Source organism: Procambarus clarkii, chromosome 88 (assembly GCF_040958095.1).
Source record: "Procambarus clarkii isolate CNS0578487 chromosome 88, FALCON_Pclarkii_2.0, whole genome shotgun sequence".
In the NCBI taxonomy this organism is placed as follows: Eukaryota; Metazoa; Arthropoda; class Malacostraca; order Decapoda; family Cambaridae; genus Procambarus; species Procambarus clarkii.
Genome location: NC_091237.1, coordinates 20,496,357 through 20,522,668, shown reverse-complemented (window position 1 = coordinate 20,522,668; position 26,312 = coordinate 20,496,357). Strand labels below are relative to the sequence as shown.

At 35.0% G+C, this 26,312-nt stretch overlaps 1 protein-coding gene across 5 annotated transcripts in view; it reads left to right on the top strand.

The window, feature by feature from the left end:
• Positions 1–25,347, top strand: part of LOC123745767 (zinc finger and BTB domain-containing protein 14) — a 191,875-nt gene extending 166,528 nt beyond the window's left edge. Inside the window, exon 6 of one of the 5 annotated variants that reach the window (XM_069317665.1) lies at positions 21,723–25,347. In XM_069317665.1, coding sequence (XP_069173766.1) covers positions 21,723–22,019 — 297 coding nt within the window. In that variant the 3' untranslated portion in view covers positions 22,020–25,347. Of the gene's footprint in view, positions 1–710; positions 1,444–4,387; positions 4,916–8,738; positions 9,067–11,166; positions 18,397–21,722 lie in introns of those variants that run through there. The other 4 variants (XM_069317664.1, XM_045726691.2, XM_045726663.2 and 1 more) reach the window with 4 other exon arrangements.
• The last annotated feature ends 965 nt before the right edge of the window (positions 25,348–26,312 follow it).

The following is a 26,312-nucleotide window of genomic DNA, read 5'->3' as shown; positions in this document are numbered from 1 at the left end:
TTTTTTATTTATAAAACAAAATATATAAAATATGTGGATTGATAAAAAAAAGTAGTCTTAAATGTCCAGTTGATTTGTCTACAAGGTAGAATGAATTTGACTGATGGTTTATTCTGAGCATGCTTCCAGCAGAGAACAGTTGATAAAACATGATTTCAGAAGACAAGGATTGTCGCTATGGCATGCCTCACCTCTGGAAGATAAGAACTGCTGCTATGGAATGCATCTGGTAGAGAAGAACAGCTGCTAGGCAATGCCTCTGACTATTGCCATACTGCAGAAACAGGAGCCAAAGTGCACATTGTGTTCAATGTATATATTAGAGAGAAAATGCCAGCCTTTTAAATCATAAAAATTACCCATGAACTTTTATATACAAATTACTAATGTACTGTATTCTCACCAATTTAAGATTGTACTGTGAGCATACAGCAAATAGAAGAAAGACACTGTTCTTGATTTGCATAAACCTTGAAATATTCTTGCGGCCTCATTGTCATCTACAAAATATGTTATGCTACCCACAGATTTACACTTCAACATTTCAGTTTATTAATTTTATGTTTGCTCAGAAGTTATTCATAAACTGATCCAACATTGTTAGAATGAACATACCCACACAATATATAGTAAGTGAAGCTAATTATTACATGTTCTTTTTTCATAAATTTTCTTTTTATTCTTTAACATAAAGATGGGCATCTCCACAGGTGATGCAGGAGACAGGCTGGGAGAGAAATGCAGAAACAAGAAAAAATCTGAATGCCTGCAAGATGCACAAGTGTCCGTACTGTGACTACATCACAAACAAGACCACTAATTTAATGAGACACATTCATACCCATACTGGAGAAAAGCCATTTTCCTGCCCCTACTGTCCATTTCGAGCATCACAAGAAAACAATTTGAAGACTCATATTCGTACACATACGGGAGAAAAACCCTATATGTGTTTCTTATGCCCTTATCGTTCTTCTCAAAAATCAAATTTAAAAAGTCATGTTTTAACTCATAAGTCAAAATCTCCCCATGAGTATACCAAATAGTGTACAGATCTTTTAAATGTTAAGTACAGTATAGGAATAGTATATTAATCATTATGCTTGTTTTACAGTGATTATACAGTACTGTTATTAATTGTATAAGTTAAAAGTATATATGTGGTTGAGGATGCAGTTTACATTTCATTATGTTGTTGCTGCCGACAACTTTTCGGTTACTAAGACGTTACTAGTAGCTCAGTACTGTTTCTAAGTACTGTATTGTTCTAATAACAATAGAATAATTTACATGGTGGAATTTAAATGCTTGAAGGGAACCAAAAAGTTATATAATATTAATACTTTTGTACAGTGAAGAGGAAATTCAGTATAACTGGTAGAGATAAAATTATTACTGTATTGCTGTACCATATCTGAATAAATATATATTACCTGACTGCTATTGGTGCTCTTATTGACAGTTAAGCAAGCAAATGCTCATATATGTACAGCACTTGAAAATTTCTTGATTCATGGACTTTATAATTTTGGGTAGTGTTTATTTGATTTGCATATACAGTACAGTGCAATTTCCATTAAGAAAAATGCAGCTATTCTATTTAATCAAGAATACTTATGTACAGTTTCTAAAATACCACTTTTAAATTGAAGGATATATTCAGTCATTATCTTTTCATAAGTAAAGAAAGAGAAAGTTTAGCATGTGGAAGACAGCTTAAAGTACAGAATAAAAAAAATAACGATAATGTATTAGTAATAGTGTATTAAACACAATGGTCAGTTTGTTTTAAGTGCGTGTAAAATTAGAGACACCTTACACTAAGAGTCCTCTCTTTGATACAATGGAAAATCCAAAGCTATTTAATTGTCAAAAACCTATGGATAATGCACCACAGGCTGGCATCGGGTGGTATGCCGGAAAGCTGCAAGTTCTGTTCTGGTTCTGTTCATAAAACCTCTTTATGAGTCACTGTTTGTGCAGAAATAGTCCATTACAACAGAAATAGAGAGTTTAAAGGGAATAGAATAATGAGTGCAGAGAATTTGATAGAAAGCATGGGGAAGTGGTACTGTACCAAATGATTGGAAAAAGAGCTGTGGTTGTTCCATTGCATAACAATAATGGTGAGTATGATCAGTGCTGGAACCACAGAAGCATTAATATACCTGTACTACATACAGTAATGAATCAGAAATAAAATAAAAACTGATTATAGATAGAAAAGTTAAGTTTCATGGCAGAAGTGATTGAGTAGATCAGATATCTGCATTGAGATGGCTTGTAGAGAAATTAGACAATACGATTACAAGATGTACGGTACTTAGATTTGAGGAAAGCACATAACAAAGTGAACAGGTTAGTGCATGTGGAGAATAAGAGTGCATGTTAGGGGATCAAGGTAAATGGGGGTTATAAAAGTGCATGTGGGGGATAGGACTGCATGCATGTGAGGGATAGAAAAGCATTTGAGGGATAAGAGTGCATGTAATTACCTACTGTTAAGTGTAATTACCAGAGTGTAGGTACAGGATATGAGTTATGCATGTGGTGTCCTATCTTCCCAGTACTCTTTTGTCATATGACACTTTGAAACTACTGACACTTTTGGCATCCACCACCTTCTCACTTAACTTGTTCCAACCATCTACCATCCTGTTTGCAAAAACATACTTTCTAATGTCTTTTTGGCAGCTTTGTTTCTTTAGTTTGAATCTGTGACCTCTTGCTCTTAATCGTATCAGTTACTATTTTGTACATAGTGATCAAATCACCTCTTTTTCTTCTACTAGCTTTGGTATATTTAACACCTCTAGCCTTTTCTCATAGCTTGTTTCTCAATTCCAGAAGCCATTTGGTTGCATGCCTCTGTATTTTTCCAGTTTAATGATGTGCCTCATGAGATATGGGCACCATACAACTGTTACATATTACACCTTTGGTCTCACAAAGGTCATGAACAACCTCTTTAATATTTTGCCATCCATGTATTTAAAAGTGATTCTGAAGTTGGAGAGCATACATACAGAGGAGAGCATACACTCCTCACACAATGTTCTTTATGTGGTCCTCAGGTGACAGTTTTCTATCCAGAATGACCCTAAGATCTCTTTTTCTTTATCAAAATACTTTAAAGCATTTTTAACATAACTATGAATGTGTGGCCTGTTATCTCCCACTTCGCATTCCATAATGTGGCATTTATTCACATTAAATTCCATTTGCCAAGTGTTTCTGCATTGTCCAGGTCACGTGAGGGTATAGCGGTGCATGTGGGGAGACAGGAGTGCATATATACAGTGTATATATATATATGTGTGTTGTACCTAGTAGCCAGAACGTCGTACTCGGCCTGCTATGCAAGGCCCGATTTGCCTAATAAGCCAAGTTTTCCTGAAATAATATATTTTCTCTAATTTTTTTCTTATGAAATGATGAAGCTACCCATTTCATTATGTATGAGGTCATTTTTTTTATTGGAGTTAAAATTAACGTAGATACAGTATATGACCGAACCTAACCAACCTTACCTTACCTAACCTAACCTAACCTAACCTGTCTTTATAGGGTTAGGTTAGGGTAGGTAGCCGAAAAAGTTAGGTTAGGCTAGGCTAGGTAGGTTAGGTAGTCGAAAAGCAATTAATTCATGAAAACTTGGCTTATTAGGCAAATTGGGCCTTGCATAGTAGGCTGAGAAGTGCGTTCTGGCTACTAGGTACGACATATATATATATATATATATATATATATATATATATATATATATATATATATATAAAAAATGTGAGAAAGCTGCATGAACGCGCAAGCCATAGTCACTGAATCACTAGTACTGTATTTATAATTATTATAGGGTAACGTGCCTTTAATATGATTTTAAGGACCAAATAGCCCCAATCCTAACAATACTGTACCAAAATTAGTTTAACTAAATCATCACATTTAGATAATAAGGTACAGGTACTTATTATTATTTTTTGGTCTTATTGTTCAGTTAATAAAGTTTTTAAAATTCTCCAGGAACATGTTTGCGTAAAATTAACATCCTAATGTATTCATTTGTTATTGATGTTGATCAACTCTATTTATATCAAATTCATAATATATTAATTATTTACATAAAAACTGAAACTGAGTACTGCCACTCTATTTTCAAATTCAATTTTCTATATTTTTTCTTAGGCATTCACTTTAGTTGCTAAAACTAGTGTGACAAAACTTTTGAAGATTATTAATGTACGGTTATATACAATATCATGATATGTAGATCAATAATAAAATATTATTGCAGTAATCAAAATAATAAAAGCAGTAATGTTTGCATTAAAAACTATAACAATTGTATTATTATATTTTGGCACCTCAGTAAGCTGGGCATCCCCTACAGGTGAGAGTGGACTGCAACGATCAGAGAATTGGTGGACGAGGATATTCATTACTGGAATATGATCCTGAATCTTCCCAGAGGCAGCAGCTATGCTCCTTCACTTCCTACTCTGCTGATAAAAAAGGCCTTCACACAAACCAACAGCGTATGAAATCTGTAGATAAACCTTTTATTTGCCCACACTGTTCATATAGTGCTGCCACAAAAGACTATTTGAAAATCCACATTCGTACTCACACTGGAGAAAAGCCCTTCATCTGCCCTTTCTGTCCTTTACGTTTTTCTCAGAAAAACAATCTAAACAGACATCTTCGAATTCATACTGGAGAAAAGCCATATGCATGTGATATCTGTCCATACAGATCTTCTCAGAAGAATAACTTGAAAAGCCATATGTTAACTCATAAGTCCCAGGGTTATATAGAACATCCAATGTAAAACACGGAATACTTTAGATACTGTATTTACCTCATTGCCATTTTTATCTTTACTCACTATGTAAGTTACCCCCTTTTATTATATGCAATAATAATTTAGAACAATGATTGATCTCAGGGCCTTCAATTTCTGATGCTATATTCATTGTCTTTAGATTAAGATTTCTGTTAGTAAAATTTTCTTAAATAGATACTGTACATTTTGTTATTTTCATTCACTGATTTATTTATTCATTCATAATTATTAATTCCATAGATAGATTTTTGGTAATTATTAATGGCAAAAGCAACACGATCAGAAAAATAAAAAGGCCTCATTGTTGCAAACTTATTGAAGATTATTTCTCTGTTGTTTTATAAGACAACTGCATTTTCCCTAGGAAACAGAACAAATTTTATTCATTAACAATTGCACCTTAATTTGTTTACTTCACACTTTTTTAAAACTAGATGAAGCAGGCATTTGTTGGCATCTTGTGATCATATGCTCCTGAGTATACTTTCTTATGCCCATTGCTGAAGCATATTTGACTGGGCAGTTGGTGAGTATGTGCTAGACCAACTCTGTGCACTACATAATCTGGTGCATTGTGCCATTAAACCATTTGTAATTAAAATTTCAAGGTTGAAATGCTTTATAGTGTGTAATAACCTAAATATGTTTTAATAATTCAAATGGTGTACAGTAGTTATTTGTTTATTGTGGAGAACACAAAATTGAATCTAGGTATTTATACAGTGTACTGTACTGTCTTAAATTCCCCAAGTTTAGAAAATATAATAAATCGTTGACTTATAATATGAAGGTAACAACAAATAAACATTATTGAATTATTGATGTTGCTATAACAAATAAGCATTACACTGTATTTGTTGATTACACATTTAATACTTTTATTCATAAAAAATGCAGTACAATATATAGAGAGGGATTCCTCTGTAAGAATGGCATATTCTATTACGTTTTTAGCAAGAATGTGTATTATAGCTTTGTTTTAGAGATTACAAACAGTTGCTTAAGATTTAAGGTAATTCAAGAGAATATTATAGAAATAGTGTCTTATTCTTCAATGTTTTAGATTTGATAAACAGTACTAACTAAATACTGTAAATTGTTAGCTACAACTGACTTATAAAAATAATGGTATTCAATGAGAAGATTAAAAGACCTCACTTTTCAGATGTTTTGTTGACAGGAAACAAATGTTTTGTGCAAAAATTTAGTAATTTAAGCATGATTATTTCTGTCCTGTTGTTTATGTAACACAGCAACACTTTTCAAATTGTATAAAAATTCTTAACAATGAGTATTATTTATTTTATCCTGAAGAATTTCACTCATAATTCCTTTTTCTTGTCTTCCAGTTTAGGCATAGATGTAAGACAGATGTAGACACTATACTACAGCTAGGAGTATACACCACATTACAGCTAGGAATAGACACTACTGTATACTACAGCTAGGAGTATACACCACATTACAGCTAGGAATAGACACTACTGTATAATACAGCTAGGAGTAGAAACTATACTACAGCTAGGTGAAGATACCATACTACAACTATGTGTAGAAATCATACTACTGTACATCTAGAGGTAAGTACCATACTTCATCTAGGAGTAAACATTATACTATAACTAGGGGCAGGTACTATGCTGTGTAAAGACACCATACTACATCTTCGTACATTGTTTAGGACTGACGTATGACTTAGAATAGGAAATGTTTATGTTTATCACTCAGAATGTTTGGTAATGTACTTATTGTTTGTAATGTGTGTGTCTATATACATAAGTACTGTGTGTATATATATATATGAATACATTGTACTGGACAGGGGGGAAGAATAGCTTGAGCTACCTCATCCCTTTGTGTATATTTATACCTCCATAAACATATTTCAATTTCAAAATTTAAATAATATGCTAACATTTTTATATTGCATACTTTGACATGTGAAGGGAGGTAGAAAAACTGTTTGAAAATGACATTGCTGATAGTACGCAAAAACCCAACCCAAGCTGCTTCACCACCACATCAGAAGGCTCTTTACAATAAAGCAAGGAGAAGTTCCTGAACTGAGTGGACTGGAATCAAACCAAGCAGCACTGGAGGAAAATTAAATAACTAAAGATGGCATTAGAAAGCACTTGCTGGAGCTGATCATGACCAAGGCAGTAAATGACTTTTGCTTCTTTTCTTAGTACTGTATTTATGTCTCTCACCATAAATACTAGGAAAAGGAGCAGAAGCCTTGTGCTGGCCACTTTCTATGATAGCTAACATGTTACTAGAAACAGGAGAACTATCAGAGAGTTGCAATATAATTGATATAGTGCTAATATGGAAAAGAGAAACAGGCAGGCAGCACTAAACTATAGGCCAGTTGCCTTTATTTGCATATCATGCAAATTGAGGGAAAACTCCATAAGAAAGAGGCTAGTAGAACCTCTAGAGACAATGGCCTATAAAACACAACACCACCACACTTCAGGGATGGCAAATCCTGCCTCACAAATTTAATAGTTTTCCATGACTGGGCAACCAAGAACCACCAAAACAAAGAATGGTGCATTGATTGCATATTTCTGAATTGTCAGACAGCATTCGACACAATAAACCATAGGAGACTAGTGCACAAAATGGAAAAGCAGATAGTAGTGAAAGTGAAGGTGCTCTAGTGAATAAAAGGGTACCTCTGCAACAGAAGACAGTGATTCTCAATGAGAGGAGAGATCTCAAGAGTAGCATAATATTACCAGCAGGATCTCAAATGGGTCAGTACTAAGGTCAATAATGTTCCTAATATATTCTCTATATATATATATATATGAATGAATTATCAGAGGGAATAGACTCCTTCCTCTCATTGTTTGCTGATGATGCAAATGTTGAGGATAAAACTGATTGAAGACTGCAAGAAGCTACAGGTTGACTTTAACAAAATTAAAGAATGGTCCAACAAGTGGTTAATGGTTAATGGAGCTTAACTGAAGCAAGTGCAAAGTAATAGGGCTGGGTGTTGGAAACAGGCTGCTAAACTCAAGCAGCCTACCTGGCACACACTAAACGAACCTTTATGACCTTTTCCTTTATTCAAATTTGTTCAATTTTTTTTTTTTTTTTTTTTTTTTTTTTTAAACATGGAGTAGCCTACCTGACATACACTGAATGAACCATTTTAACATTTGTTCCTTTTTCAATTTTTTTTTTAATTTTTGTTTGTTTATTTTACAAAAAAAAATTCAATGCTTTGCATCATCACAGCAGTCACTGCTTTACATCCCAGCATCATTAGCATCTTTAAACAAAAAAAAATATTTATTTGCATCGTCGGAGGTGTCCGAGAATGTGCGAGAAGCAGCAGGAACGCACTAAGTGGTTTTTTCATTAATCAAACGAGCACCCACCAATCGAGACAAATTGTCGGCGATCGGTGTGCTCATTATTCAAAATGCTCGTAAATTGTGATGCTCACTCGAGGTTCCATTGTGTATATATATATATATATATATATATATATATATATAATATATATATTTAGACCTTACATTTTGTCACATAGTCTTTTTAATTCTTTATTTAATTTAATGTGTGTGTAATGAGACATAATTGAATTTTAAGCCAAATAGAACCTGTGTAATTTTTTATTTTTATTTGTATTAATTATCATTACAATTTGTTTTATTTTTAAAGAACATGTTGGTATGTCATAAAGCTAATGTGTTTTGAGTCATGCTGGGAGGGTAGCCCAGGGATTAATTTCTTTCTCTTTATTTTCAATACAGTAATACACAGCAATGTAAAATAAAGTTTGTAGGTTATATTCTTTTTGTTTCATGTAAATAAATATAAATGTATTATGAGGTATTTGAAACGTGATGAGCATAAGTAAGATGCATGTCCCCTACAGGTGGGGCTGGAGAGAGCTTGTGAGAAAGCAGCCATGTTCACCGGGAAGGGCACAACAGCCTCTTCTACCAACAGCAAGTTGCATCGCTGCCCATACTGCACCTACTTCACCATTAAAACTACTAATCTAGTTAGACACATCCACATTCACACAGGAGAAAGACCCTTTGCTTGTCCACATTGCCCATTTCGAGCAACTCAAGAAGATAATTTAAAGAGGCATGTTCGTACTCACACGGGAGAGAAGCCCTATTCCTGTTCTCTTTGTCCATATCGATCTAGACAGCAAAGTAGTTTGAAGAGGCATATTTGGACACACCATAATTAAGGTAATTAAAACTGTAACATTTTGTTATTCTTGCTTGCAGTGTCTAAAAAATTAGTACTATATACCAAATTCTGTGTACTGTCACAAGCACATATGATTCAATTGTGTGAAAATTGCCAATTAGAAAAGGACATAATAATTCAAAGCACTTTCATGTATTAACACATTATCAAGGAATTCGTTGGTAATCTGTTAACACAGAATAACTTTATTATTGTGTGAATTATTGTTTCCTTTGCAATGTAATAGTTTCCCCACCTGCAGTTATAATCAAAGACTATAGACCCATCAAATAGGAAATATCCAGCCTAAACTAATGCCTAATAACTATGGCTTAACACACATATAGCAGCTAACATTTCTGCACTGAACTAGAAAACATGCTAAAGTCAGGCCCCTAACCACTCTCCAATGGAAGCATAACTGAAGTATTAATAATACTTAATATTAATATCCTGAAATAATACCCTGTAATGATATATTTTACTATTATACCTACCTACCTACCTACCATAACTTTAAGTTAATGAAATGGTTTTTCATCTGTCTAGGCTCATTATTTACAATTCCAGCAGATTTATTTGGAACTGTTGAGCTCACTGGAATATTATACTGTATATTACTTAGCATAGTTTCTTATTTTGATATTTGTAATATAGAGTAGTTAGTGGTAGGGCATTCTTACAGTAAATGTAATAATATTCAACTTGGGTTCAATTCCTGCAGCCGGACTGACATATGTGGGCATGTTTCCTTTCACCTGATGCCTCTATTCACCTAGCTGTTAATTGGGACTCAGGAGTTAGGCAACTGTTGTGGGTTGTATTCTAGGGTAGATTGGAAGTTGGACTATGGGGGCTTTCATATGCCTAATAAGCTTTCTGTCCCAGAAAATGGGAAACCATAACATTTTCTCTAAGATACTGTACATCTAAACTTGGCATAAAAAAAGCAACCACTCTCTGATAGAGCCCTTTGGGAATTTATACTATATTATAAACTTTGCACTTTGAACAGTACAGACTTTCATTTGTTAAGAGATGGGTGCCTTGTCTGGGATAGAGGTTAATAAGTATCTGACAACTGTTTAATCTTTAACATTCATGACTGTAAGTAATGAAGCGGTAAGAAATTTGTCAAGTACCTGTACCCTGTATGTGTCAAGTGTTTGGCAAGCTACTACAATTTGGAATTTAGTCAGTGACCAATGCTGAAGTGAAGAACACTTTTAGAATTCCTGTTAGAAGAGGATATCATTGGTAAGGAAGAATTAGGTTTGTGGGAATAGGAGTGACCAGTTGAAAACAACAAGTCCTTGGGTCACCTCTCAACATATTGTGGTCATACCATCAACACTGTGGTCATGTCATCATGACTTTGTGTTTTTTTCCAGTCACAAATTTGCAAAATATTTTATACTGTATTCTGTATTTAAACAATGGAATAACAACATGTTAATCCTTATGCATCTTGACAAATTATTACTTTGATTTCAAAACACTATTGGTAACAATTATTTTATTATTGATTTGCTATTACAATTTATGGTATGCAGAGAGAAATGCTTAAGCTGAGAGTACATTTGATTAAAGTTGATTTTTCATCTGGAAAGGTTATATCTTGCAAGCGATTCAGTGTTACTTATGTGGTGTATTTTCTTTCCCTGACACAGTTATTGATTATCTCATATCTGTGGATACCTGAGCAGATGTTTCCTTCTACCTTGGTCTTCAATTTGTGAAATATTGGGCTGTATCCATAATCCAAATGAGGTAAATGGATGAGAGGAGCTTCAGGTACACATAGTATTTTGGAACTCCTGCCACCCATTCTTCTAAAATATGAAATTAAATGTAAATTAAATATAGTAGAATAATCTGCTATCAGTTGGTGCCACTAAATTGTATTCTGAATACAGCCAATTTTTCAGAAACTTTGAAATTCACTTTAATTTGATTTTTATGTATAAAATACCTCCTTTGGTATTATTTGACCTATTAGTAAACTAGCTGGTTAGAAATATTACAGCTGGTATTTTTTGTCTTTAATCATTTTAAAGCATATGTTATTTTTAGAGTAAGTAAGATGGGCATCCCCACAGGTGGTGGTTGATGACGGCGGTGTGGGCGTGCCGGCTAAGACTGTAAGACTGGCGGAGGTGCCTGGGGTCAGGAGGGGTCTGACCAAGATGATAGGACTGGCAGAAGCCCGGGGAGCACCAGCCACCCCAGACCCTGGTATCATCGTCGTCACCCCTAAGATGCACTACTGTCCTTATTGTGCCTTCACTACCTCCATTACCATCAAGCTTACAGAGCACCTCCGTATCCACTCCATTAAGAAACCCTTTCCATGTCCTCACTGTCCTTTCCAGGCAGTGCAGGTGGAGAGCATCAGGGCCCACATTCGCACTCACACTGGGGAGAAGCCTTTTGCTTGTGCCCACTGCCCCTATCGCTCCACTCAGAAAGGCAACATGAAGCGACATGTCCTCAAACATCATACATTAAATCTTGCATTGTAGAACATTCCTAACATACATGTTAATATCTTTTAAAATTTTTAGCAATTAGCTGGTTGAAGGATCTATTGAATATTAAAACTCATCTTAGACTTACGGTGAAACAATATTGTTTCGTGGGAACAGTTAAATTTATTTTCATTATTTTTTTTTTTTTTTTTTATTTATTTATATATACAAGAGTTCTTACATTCTTGTACAATGTAATATATAAACTTATACTATATAAAATATTGCATGATGAGCAGAGTTACATTATAAACATTTGATTATATACCCCAAGTGACATCACTCACCGACAACAACAAAATATCATACATGACTAATTTAGAAGCTCATTGGAAATGTTTTAGGTTATAGTATAGACAGTTCAAAATACAAACATGTAAATACAGAAAAATATAATTGATTGATCAACATACTAAGCTGTTTTGCATGTATTATGGATGTTGGTTAATATTATTATGGGCTACAGGGAGCATACTAATGACTAATTATTGACACCTTAAAGTGCAGCTATGATCAAAGGTAGCTATTAGCTTGTGAGAAAAACATTATTTGCATAAAAGATGTATTTGCAGGCAAAAAGTCAGGAAAATTACAAAAAAAATATCAACATTGTTTTGTGTTTTGATCACACTGGGAGATTTCGGGTGAGGGGTAATTTGGTCCTCGGGGCTGTAGTAACATGTTTGTTGACAAGCCAAATGAAGAAGCAAGCTGTGATGATTGTAATAGATGGTTTAAATGTATGCTGTTTCACTTTATAGTTTGTACAATTTGTTGGAATAACAACTTTTTACACATAATTGACAAAAAAAACAGTAACAGCTTAAAGCAAGTGTCTTGCAACCCACTTTGCTGCTATTCTGTCTGGTAATGTCATTCCAGTAATAAATTCAAATGCCAGCAGAAAACACCAAATTGTGATTTGACAACAATTGCCTTGTTGATGGTACAAGATAGTCTCATCTAATTTAAGTAATTCAAAACAAAGAAAACAAACAATTAATGAAAGCTGCATTACTCCAGGAATCAATGCATGGGTATAACCACACTTTAAGGGTTAAATTCCTGCAACATTTAACAAAGCAAAAGAATTTCTTATAGGAGACAAATGTCCATTAATAAACCTTGAAGGAATAATATCTTTGGTTTCTCTTAAATAATCACAAGTGCTTCATTGATAAATTTTACCAGTCTTGCTGAAGTAATGGGGTGATATAAATGCTGCATTCAAAGCTGACCCAGTTATCAACTAAATAGATAGTAAAGCTAGGCTTATTAACTAACCAGAACACAACATTGACATGGTTATCAGCCAATCAACATGTATGCAGACCTGATATTGACCAATCAGGTCATTATACTGTATAATGACTGACCTGACCTAAGCTGAAACTTTGACTGTCATGACAAAATAACTACAGTATGTCCATAAATAGTAAATAGTTAATTTTATCTTTTTGCCCTATGTATAAGAATATAATTCTTATATATATAATCATTAAGATTATGATTATGAATGTGCTGTCCTTGCACAACATTCCTGGAGAGTATGTACAGGACTCATCCCCACCTGCTGTGGTGGACTGACTGTAGCAGACGAGCATGTGCTGACTGATTGCAGTAATCCTTTTTTCACCTAATGTTCATAGCTTAAAGATTTTAAGCTGAAAGACACATACTAAAATACTGTAATAGAGTTCTCTGTATTATAGCATGTTCAAGGTAAGTATAGCCTAGTTGAGGAATAATAAAGCAGGGGTATAACACAAAATAATTTGTGAATTATTTGAATACAGTATATATGCATTTTACCATTTCATAAACATCTTGCATAGTTTCAAAAAATTTTGTGGAATCATTTATATATAGCATTTGCTAAATATTTTAAATGTTAGCCTTGGGTTAATTAGAGTCCAGTATGAAACAACCAAATCTAACATCCTGAGAATGACAAATGGACAATAAGCTACAATCCTAATCGCATTAACAATTTTGTTAATGCTATCAGGATATAATAGGTGTCTGTGTATTAGAATTAAGAACATTGACAAAATATATGTTTAAGCATTGTGCAATAATGAAAAATACAAAACCTGACATCATTTATATCAACTCACTGTACCTATAGCAGGGGACTAGAAACAGTTGAATAGATTGATATGTGGCTGTAGCAATATATGTTGTAACATCAACCAGGCAACAAAATTATGTAACACAGTTAAACCTCCTCAAGGTAAGTGTGATGCGATTGAGCATAATTTGGACACAACAATTTTAAGGATTTTGGTATTAATTTTACCTCTTAAATGAAAATCAAGAAGATGTATTGGGTTGCAGTACAGATTTAGTAGAACCAGCACTTGTAATTTACTGAAAAACTAATTTTATAAGCATTCAAACAAAGGTCAAAGTTAAGGAGAAAATCAAACCCACATAATTGTATAGATCTGAACACTTGCGCAGAATGATGTCTGTAGTTCCTTGAGTTTTTATATTTGGGAAACATGTTATATATAATTGCAAGAAAAGTATTAGTGTGATGAACTTTTATTTATATATATAGTGATGTGTTGATTATTTGTATCAATTACTTTTTAGACATTCTACCATAGAGACATTTTTGTTGTAAGGACACATTTACTCTTCTTATTATTTTTGTGTATAAAGTATTCCATTTTGCACCAAAATTATAAAAGAAAAAAATAATTTTAGAATTTAAATGTTTTTTTTCTTTTTGATCTTATGCAGCTTCATTTTCAATATTTTGTATGTTCTCATTTGTATTACTATAGTAAGAAATGTCAAACAAACAAGGATTTTGGGTTAACTGAAATGAAAAACCTACAACATGTATACATTATTGTATATTTAATTATTTTTCTTTCTTTGGTGTTTGAATGTTTGCCAGAGTATATTGCTGAGTTATATGCACCATGGACACATTCTTCTGTTTTTGCTTATTAGTAATATCGTGCAACTCTGCTCAGATTTATTACTGCTAGTTCCTATCTACAGTATAACATTTCAAGATATGTTGCAAACAACCCTTATTAGCTCTACAGTGGTCTAAATATTAGTTTTATTTCTTTTCATTAAATTTTTATTAAAAAAAATTTTCATTAGTTCCAATAAGATAGAATTTTTATTCATATTTTAATCCATAAAATCACTTGAAAAAGGGAAGAGTTTAAATATTTTGCTGAATCATTTATTTTGTTTGGGTTAGCATTCCCAATTTAACTCTGCTGGATAGAATCTTACAGGGCTAGAGGCCCTGTAAGATCAAATTTTATTTCTATATTCATTATGCCTTCTTATTTTTCATTTATTGTATTTATATGTACAAGAGTTCTTACATTCTTATACTGTACAGCCACTAGCACGCATAGCATTTCGGGAAAGTACTTAATCCGAATTTTCACACAATTTCACAATTTATAGATTGTCAGTGGTATGTGAAGATACAAAATGTTATGAAAACACAAAATGCGCATTATCCTTGCTATGTGACGTAACCATTCAGAAATTTGGTGAGGATTAATACTCTGCAGGTGCATATGATGTAAAATATTTCATTTCTAATAGCAAGATAGATTATTATGTTGTGATTATTTCATCATTAATCATGGAAAAATAGTTTATGACATTGTTTCTATGATCCCATGAATCAGTGTTAAGAGAGGTATTACACATTTATGCAAGTTGAAAGGAAAATCATCAGGTTTGACCATATTACAATAAATCAACCTAATCATATGTAAGTTGTCTTGATTTTGATCAGATAGAGCTAGTTCTGTTATAACAAATGCTTCATTTTCAGTGTCTTTTATCATTCTGAGTTGCCAAAGTTTACAGTATTGTACCCAAGCCTTGTATTGAGAAAATATGCTTCTTGTTACTTTTATTTATTGTTTGTGTATCATACATAAGTGTAATGTCTGGCTTATATTTTTATGAAATCTCAACTTTTATTTTTATTAATTTCAATTTTACTTTTTGTTTCATTTGCCATTGTTTGTAAGTCTTATATAATGGTAGAGGATACTTTACATTTAAATTACAGAAATTTATGGTAAGCTTCATGTGTACAATAAAAGTGACACTTGAAATACAAGAAGGAATTCAAATGAACTACACACAACTATTTTAAATTGAGGCATTCAAACAAATCAGTTACATGTGTACAATATTAATATGTACAATATTGTGTACAATTATTGTACATGTGTACAATAAAAAAGGCAGAAAAAGTTCAGCAGAAAATTACCGCCTGATCAGCTTGACATCACTCATCTGAAAGCTCATGGAAAGAATCCTCAGGGAGGGAATCATTCACAATTTTTCAGTGAGTAACCTTGTACAATCGACAGAACATGGATTGGTAAAAATAAATCCTGCCTTACAAACTTGCTCATATTTTTGGAAACGGTAACCAGCTACTCAGACAAGAACCTTCCGTTGGATGTAGAATACAGTACATGGATTTTGCTAAAGCTTCTGATACGGTTCCACATAAAAGACTGGCAAGAAAATTACAGGCCCATGGAATAAATGGTAAAATATTAGAATGGATAAAAAATGGTTGAAGGAAAAAAAACAAAGGGTTGTGCTAAATGGAAACGAATCTGACTGGAGAGATGTGATAAGCAGGGTGCCACAAGGGTCTAGTTTGGGACCTACTCTTTTTGTCATATACATCAATGACATAGATGAGAATATTACCACATCATCAAATTTGCAGATGACACAATGATTTATGTTAAAGTGGGAAATGAATATGATATTGAAGCCTTACAAAGAGATCTACATGAACTCCACAAACGGTCAGAAGACTAGCAAACGCTTTTTTTAATATTGAGAAATGCAAGGCCATACATGTGGGGCATAACAACCTACGCCATGATTACCAAATTAATAGCATTACATTACAGCAGATCGATGAAGAAAAGGACCTTGAAGCAAAATCCACCACTCATTAAAAGTTGCACAACAGATGGGTGCAGCAGTCAGAAAAACTAACCAAACTCATAGGATAATAAAGCGTACTTTTGACTATAAGGGAAATAAGGTAATGGTTAAACTATATAAATCTCTGGTGTGCCCCCATTTGGATTACTGTATCCAAGCACGGAGACCTCATTTCCAGAAGGACATAGCTGCGCTGGAAAAGGTGCAACACTGGGCAACAAAAGTCATTCCAGAGCTAAGTCATCTCCCGTAAGCAAGAGTGCTTGAAGGCCACAGGGCTATCAACACTGCAAGCCAGGCATGGCAGAGCAGATCTCATTGAAACTTTTAAAATACTGAACACAGTTAAAGGATGTTGATCTGGATAGTTTCTTCAGAAGGTCACATGTAACACAAACAAGGAGCAATGGTTTCAAGCTCAAAACTGCCAAACTGTGCTGAGTTTTAAAATATACCTAGAAAAGATCATCAAGGCAAATGGAGGAACTTTCAACAAGCCGCTGGCTTCCTATCCTCATCTAGACCCCTAGAGTTACTGGCCCTCAGGTAAATCAGGTAAACCAGGTATACTGGAGAAATTTTACTAGTGGAGTATCACAAGATTCAGTTCAAGCACCAGTAATTTTCATTGTCTATATAAATGATCTACCAGAAGTAATACAGAATTATATGAACATGTTTGCTGATGATGCCAAGCTACTAGGGAAGATAAGAAACTTAGACGATTGTCATGCCCTTAAAGAAGATCTGAATAAAATAAGTGTATGGAGCAACACTTGGCAAATAGACTTTAATGTGAATAAAGGCCACATTATGGAATGTAGAATAGGAGAAAATAGGCCAAACACACAACCTACAAATTCTATGAAAAAGCTTTAAAGAATTCTGATAAAGAAAGAGATCTAGGGGTGGTTCTGGATAGAAAACTGTCACCTGAGGACCACATAAAAAACTTTGTGCAAGGAGTGTATTTCAAGGTTTTCTAATTTCAGAATTGCTTTATTTCAGTGATGGTGAAATACTAAAGAAATCATTCATGATCTTTGTGAGACCAAAGTTGGAATATGCAGCGGTTATATGGTGCCCATATCTTAAAGATCACATCAACAAACTGGAGAATGTGCAAAGACATGCAACTATATGGTTTCTGGAACTGAAAGATAAGAGCTACAAGGAGAGGTTAGAGGCATTAAATATGCCAAGGCTAGAAGATAGAAGTAAATGAGGTTATATAATCACAACATACAAAATAGTAATGGGAATTTAACAAAATTTATAAAGATTAATTCTTGAGACTTGGAACTTTAGGAACAAAGTACCATATTGTGTGCATAGATTTAAGGTAACTGAACAAAGCTGGCCAAAAAATATTAGAAAATTCACTTTTGCAAAGTGGTAGACGGTTGGACCAAGTTAAGTGAGAAGGTGGTGGAGACCAAAACTCTCAGTAGTTTCAAAGCATTATACGACAAAGAGTGCTGGGAAGACGGGACACCACGAGCGTAGCTCTTATCCTGTAACAACACTAAGGTAATTACCTCCTTTGACCAGAAGTAGCTCTCCTCTCTCTGGCAAATTCAGAGGGTGGAGCGAAGCTACACAAAAGTGGCTGAAAAGTTGGTGTACTTTACAAACAAATATTCTCTCATACACAACTTCACAGAATTGTAAACAATTGCAAATGAAACATAAAGATTAACATTGATATTAATAAAAAAACTGAACATTAAAAATAAAAGCCAGACATTAGCTTTTATCTGGGCATGCTGTGCTCTAAAGGACATAGGCTGCTGCAAGCATTGTTTTATTAATTAAATAAACTCAGGAACATGATATACCTTGTTTACCTAATATTAAATGTTTTGTACTCCATTATTGAAACACTTTAAGTTTTACAGATTTATGCAGTTGATTCATCAGAATACTGAACTGCAGCTAGATTTTGATAATATGCAGCAGTATTTCACTGTTCATACCATTGTAGGTTGGTTGTGTCATCCAGTGTGCCAAAATAAACAAAGTCACATGACTGTTTTATGTCAGGCCCACATAAAACAGCTTCTCAGGCAGTATTGACAAGGTAGTTTGATGAAGACAAATAAACTATTAGATATTTCCTAGAGCTCTTGGCTAGTAAAGCTTCAGTTAGTGTTGTCATTCATGTCACATTGGTATAGTATTATGTATTTTCCATGGTAACCCATAGTGATAATATTCATCATTGTCATCAATACTGTAGTTCTATTAAAGGACACTGCTTCACATGCAATAAAGAGGAACCTAAAAAAAGTAAAGAACTATGTGATTGCCCTCTCTTGTCTTGACTGCAGCATCATTGGGCATCATTTTCTCATACATTTTATAATATCATCAGGGTTGTCATCTTTCCTCTTTTGGCTTCAACATTCCTTGTAAAAGGGGGGTTATATACAAATCTATCTGTATCTCTGTTTCTGTAGTTATATATGTATATACAGTACTGTAATTATGAGAAAGAACCTTGTGAGACAATATCAACAATAACCCTGAAATGATACCTACATTCAATAACAACATCAACAATGCTATGCACATCATCATTATGAAGCTGAACAGCAGGTGAGCTAATTAATAAAATGTAAATAAAAATGTTCTGGACAATACACATACAGTTTATGTCAGAACAACACAAGGTGTGATTGAGGAACTAGTATTTCTTAAACCTGTGGTGATATGGCCAATACTTGAAGCCAGCAACTGTCCAGAGAGAGAGCGTAGAGGATATTAATATCCTGTTTTCAAGACGGAACACTCCTTGGGCCACCCACTCCACAGGATAGCAAACAGGAAGACAATATTAAGTTTTTTAATTTATTATTTGATGTCCAGATGGTTAAATGAAGGTGTATGTGAGTATATTTATATTTACTATTTGTGCCTGCAGGATTGAGCTGTTAGCTCCTGAACCCTGTCTTTCTAACCATCAGTTGTTTAATGTACTGACTCCTGACCTAGTAATTTCTCCATCATAATTACTGTACTGCATATATTTCTCACCAACACACACACATCTCCAGGATGCAGCCTGTAGCAGCTAACCCCCAGGTATTTATTTATTGCTATAAAATTTCCATGTGTAATTACCTAAATGTAATTATGTAAGTGTAGTTACAGGATGACAGCTATGCTTGTGGTGTTCCATCTTCCTGGTACTGCTTTTCACTGTGACTTTTTGAAACTAATGATGGTTTTGGCACCCACTGCCTTTTCACTTGTTTCAGCCATTTACCACTCTGTTTGCCTATGAGAACTTTCTAAATTTTTTGGAAGCTTTGCTTTCTTAGCTTGAATCTATGACCTCTTATTCGTAAAGTTGTAGGTTTCCAGAATTCCTCGGTCAGTTTTGTCAATTCCTGATATCTTCTAGCTTTGGTATATTTAACACCTCTAGCTTTTCCTCGTAGCTCCTGTTTTTCAGTTCTGGAAGCTATTTAGTTGCAGGTCATTGCACGTATTCCAGTTTATTGATGTGTCTCTTGAAATATGGGCACCATACAACTGTTGCTTATTCCAATTTTGGTATCACAAAAATTTTAAACAATTCATTTAATATTTTGCTATTCATGTATTTAAAAACTGATTCTGAAGTTGGAAAGCATAGTATTGACTTTTTGCACATTTCTTAGTAACATTTTTCCAGTCTGATACATTGCTTCTGATTACTGTCCCTCATCTTTCTGGCAGAAAATTTCCATCCATGTCAAAGGTTTACCTGTCATTCCTACAGTATGTTTCACATTCCAGAAGAACCTCCTGTGTATGGGACTGTCAAATGTCCTTTTTAAATCCAGACTTAATGCAGTCAACCCAACCATTCCTTTTCTGTAAAATCTCTGTGGCTCTATCATAGAAACTAAGTCCTGTAGGTTTGTTATACAGGACCGCCCTGTTTGAAAGACATAATGTCTGTTATTATGTAATTTCTTTTCAGGTTTTAATTATTTCTTCTAGTGATTTAATTCATATACTGTATGTATGTATGTATGTATATATATAGTATGTATATAGTATGTATGTATGTATATATATAGTATAGTATGTATGTATATATATATATATATATATATATATATATATATATATATATATATATGCCATGCCTAATAGCCAGAACTGCACTTGATGGCCTAGTATGGAAGGTCCAATGTGCCTAACAGCTAACAGGCAGCATGATTTTTGTTATTTTCAAATATTTCTTTCCAAATTGGTTCTATTCTAACAATAATACTGTATTATATTAGGAACATATATTTCTGACTTAGTTATTTTAAGTTATGTTAGGTTATCTTGAGATGATTTCGGGGCTTAGCGTCCTCGCGGCCCGGTCCTCGACCAAGCCTTCTTTTTAGTTACACCCCACCCCCCACCCCCCCAGAAGCAGCCCGTAGCAGCTGTCTAACTCCCAGGTACCTATTTACTGCTAGGTAACAGGGGCATCAGGGTGAAGAAACATTTTGCCCATTTGTCTTCACCTCCACCGGGGATCGAACCCGAAACCTCAGGACTACGAATCCGAAGTGCTGTCCACCCAGCTGTCAGGCGTAAGTTAGGATAAGTTTTTTATAAGTTAAGTTAGGTTTGATCAAATTTCTATGTTAGTTTTGACTCAAATAACATAAAATTGCAATCATATATAATACAGTACAATAAAAACTTTATAATTTCATAAGAACTTTTTGTGAAAAGTTAAATATTTCATGAAAATTTGTTATGTTAGGCAACTCTGGCTATTAGGCACATTATAAGTATACAGTATATATGACAAAGTCAGACCACAAAGGAAGGATTAAGACAGGAAGTACTTTTGTATTTAATGATACATCTTTAGAAGGATTTGAAAAATAATACATCCCTCTGAAGATGTATTATTAAATACGAAAGTACTTAAGGAAATTCCTGTCTTAATCCTTCCGTGTTAATTTCTTTATGATTTACACACACACACACACACACACACACACACACACACACACACACACACACACACACACACACACACACACACAGTATTTGTAACTTCAGAACTTTATTATGCAAGTGTATCATGCAAGTGTATCATGCAACTGTTCTATGCTACCTTATAACTGTGTCACTGTTGGACTCCCTATCACTCTTGACAGATGAGCAGTGGGTGTGCTGGGGTGGAAGTATGGGTATCCCAACCGCAATCTGCCATGACCAGTCAGCATCACCAACATCAGCAGCAAACCCCTCATCGTAACCTATTTTGCACCTACTGCCCTTACACCACCACCATTAGGACTAACTACTTCAAGCATATCAGGAAGCACACTGGAGAGAAACCTTTTGGATGTCCCCACTGCAACTACTCCTCCACACAAAAGAGCAACCTTCATCGTCACATGTTTCGCTGCGTTGCCAAGACACATCCCTCCATAGCAAACCCGGCACAGTAATATTTCAATTAGAAAAATAATTAAATCAAACACAATCCTAGATTTCATTCTTTATTTAGTTTTATTAAAAATCTATGTTTACAATAGGATATAGTATATTTACAGTAATATGTTTCTTATTATATGGTTTAAATAAACAGTATGCAAGTGATTATCCTACATAACAATGTAAGGCAACATTAATATCCAAATTAAACAATAGCTTAGCCTGGCAAATGTCTGGCTATCATTATGGCTACTCGAACTCAAATTTATATACACTCGGTGCTAAATTTACATACACATTTCCCCTTAGCAGCATCTTAAATTAATCAACAACTGTCTCTCTTGATCAATTACACATACAAATCTAACAGAAGCTATTTATATTAAGTTTTAAGTTATTTACCTTGACTATGCTAGTCATAATAGCAACTAGAAAGGAGGGTAAACCAAAATATACAAACTGCAAAGTAAATAAAGAATAGATATGTGACAATGAAGCCCTGTGATGAACGAACTGCACAATCATGAAGCAGTTTTCTCAATAGTTCCACCTGCGCACCACCAAGGGATTGCACACCTTTCTCCTTAAACTCTTGGCATTGAACATAAATCATTTAGCCAGAACATAAAAACTGAAGCCCCTGAATGAGGAAGGGAGGGTCCTAAGGAGCTGCCAGAAAGAGGCACTTCACTATATGCAAATGCTGGTTTTCTGGGAGGGCTCCTATACTGTACAGTATTACCTACTGGTAAGTGTAGTTACAGGATGAGAACTACCCTCGTGGTGTCCCCTCCTCCCAGCACTCTCTGTCATATAACGCTTTGGAACTACCGACAGTTCTAGCCTCCACCACCTTCTCACTATAATGGTGTCCTATTGTGGCACATTGGTGCTTCCACCACAGAGAAAATGCAGCTCCTGGAGCAAAATCCTAGAAAGATGAACAGCAATGCATGCAAGGGATAGACTCCCACACAGCCACTCAAGTCAATGATTGAAAACCCAGGGACTCCCCACAATAGCCAGAAATGCTTCTCGAAGCATCGCAAGGATACAGGCAGAAGGGAAAAGAAAAATCAAAAGATCAAACCCAACCAGGTCTGAACCTGCAATAAAATCAGACGAGACTGTTACCAAATCACCGGAACCTGGAATCCAGTACAAGAGCAAAGCCCAGAACCCCAACTTGCTGACAGACTAGCCAGATGCCCAAACCAGCCAGCCATCAACGCAGGCCAGAAGTGAAAACACAACACTATAAATGGCAAACCATGCCCCATGGCAAAAAACTGAAGAACCAGAAGAAGCCAAAAGGAAAAAAAAACGAACCGGCAAATGAGAACTCCCCAGTGAAAACAACCAAAAACCTGGAAAGAAAACTGGATCAGCCAAAAGGCAGCCTGTAGCTGCTCAGAAGGCCACAACAAAAACCTGGTTGGTTAAGTGAGAAGACAAAAGAACACAAAAGGGATACAACCAAAAAAAAAAAGACAAACGAAAAACCAGAGAGATTTAAGCAAGAAAATACAAAATGGGAACCCACCAAGAATGGCAGGATAACTGAACTGCCTAACATCTAACCCACTTGCAATGACCAAATGGGGCTGCAGAGGGGAAGTCAGCCCCAGACATAGGAAACAAACCTGGAAAGAGGGTAAAGAGCCAAGTGGGCCACCATAAGCCAGGACACAGCCCACAGTGCTCTGAACTTAAAGTAAAAACCCCTTCAAACTCTTATCCCAAAAAGGAGCCAAAGGCAATAGCAGAGCACCACAAGGGAACCAGAGGAATGGGGTGCCCCCAAATTGGCTGGGAAACTGAAGCAGTGTTTCAAACCCCCCTAAAAAGAGGAAGCCTGCAAGCCAAGGCATGGGATGAGATCCAAAACTCAAACCTCAAAAAGAAAACCCCAGAAAGGGGATGAATCCAGGAAACTTGATGGTACCCAGAAAGACACATGGGCAGGAACAACCAAGGAACATCCCAAACAACCATGGAGAATACAAAAACACCTGCATGTGAGCAGGAATAGTTGTGCAGAGTAAAAAGTGGTTATTCAACTGAAGAAGTCTCTGGTGTGCCCCAGTTTGGACTATTATATCCAAGTATGTTGACTTCTCCTTGAAAAGAACATCTTTGGAAAAAGTTCAACAAGGAGTGACAAAGATTATTCCAGAACTAAGTTGACTCCATACCATGAATGATTGAGGCCATAGGACTAGTAACACTGCATGGACTCCAGCCTGGAGTCCATACCTAGTTAAACACAAGACGAAGTTAAAGAAGATTCAGAGGTATGCCACCAGACTGGTCCCGGAACTGAGAGGAATGAGTTATGAGTTAAGGCTAAGGGAGCTGAACCTCACAACCCTGGAAAACAGAAGAGTAAGGGTAGACAGAATAACCACCTACAAAATTCTCAGGGGAATTGAAAGGGTGGACAAAGACAAACTCTTTAGCACAGGTGGAACACAAGCAAGGGGACACAGGTGGAAACTTAGTACCCAGATGAGCCACAGAGACGTTAGAAAGAATTTTTTCAGTGTCAGGGTAGTTAACAAAAGAAATGCATTAAGTAGTGTTGTGGTGGAGGCAGACTCCATACACAGTTTCAAATGTAGATATGATAGAGCCCAATAGGCTCAGGAATCTGTACACCTGTTGATTGACAGTTGAGAGGCATGACCAAAGAGTCAGAGCTCAACCCCCACAAACTTGGATTGGTGAACAAGTGGTCTGGATATTAATCCAGACCACTTTTCTAAAGGGTCAAATGTAACATATTCAAGGGTCAACAGCTTCAAGCTCAATAAGCCACACTTAGGACAAAACAGGACATGCTTTTTCACCCATAAGATTATAATCTGGAACCCTCCCTGCCAAAGCCCTACTTGTCAATACATTACTTCAGTTCAAAATCCAGTTTGAAAAAATCCCCAGAAACAATGGAGCTACTTTTGACAAGCCACTAGTTTCCAGGCCCTGTCTAGGCTACTAGAGAGATGGTAGCACTCGAGTAAACTCAGGCAAAAAAACTTGCCAAATCTGATTTGCATGCAGTAGCAGCATTAACAATGTACTACCCATTTTTTACTTTCATACAGTAGGAATGCTTATTATATACAGTGGCATTCATATACAGTATTTATAATTTTATTGAGTTTCATGCAATATCCAAGAATGATGATATAGATAATATGTGTAAATACTAAACTGTACTGACATTCTTGAGTCTATGTACAAATTACTGACTTTTTATAAATAGGTATTGGGTCTTCAGTCGGCAAAGCTGAACCAGTTTGGTGTCTACGAGAAACAGAGCAATAAAGTTTAACATGCTAACTTGCTGTTTGCTTTTCATCTCTCATACCACACATCTGTAATAAACATACATACAGTGAGCATCTCAATACTCTGAATCACTGACTAGTGGTGTGCCCCAGAATCCTTGCTGGTCCACAATAAAATTGCTACTGATTGGATTTACTTATAATAATAATAATAATAATAATAATAATAATAATAATAATAATAATAATAATAATAATAATAATAATAATAATAATAATAATATTTGTTATTTATACATATGATACATAAATAGTGGAGGAGTCACAGGTAGGATAAGTACAATGCATAAAGTTACTAATATGCAGAATATTTTGGACATAATGTACAAAAAATTGGGAAAATAATATACAGCACAGTACAAGCTTATAGAGGTAAAATATGAAACTAAATAAGATAACATTATTGAATTGTTGAAGAGATTAGCAATTTGTAATGTGCTATTTAGAGTCTGCAACTTTTACAAGTGCAAACATAGTAATTATATATTTGTAAAAGAGATAAGATGATGATATACAATTTGTTTATACAGCACAGTATTTAGGCATAGCAATTTTTAGTAACAGTGCCAATTTAGTAATTAATTTTCACAGTACTGTAGTAGTAAACATAAGTTGACATGTAGGATGAGAAGAGTTGGGTGGAGATGGTTACATAGTCTACAAGAAGGTCCTTAGGTTCTTTTTAAAGCTCCAGATCTCGGGAATTCTTCCTTATCAATTCTGTCGATTTCCGTTGCTATTTTACACTTAGTGACCATATCGCCTAAAGTGCCTTAGCCTAACCTACCAGAAGACCCATGAACAGAAAACAAGAAGGTTAGAGTGGGTGCATGGTATGGGTTGAAAGGGCAAGGTTAGTGTGTGGTGTGGGTTGAAAGGGCAAGGTTTAAAGAGTGGGTGGTGTGGGTTGAAAGGGCAAGGTTAGTGTGTGGTGTGGGTTGAAAGGGCAAGGTTTAA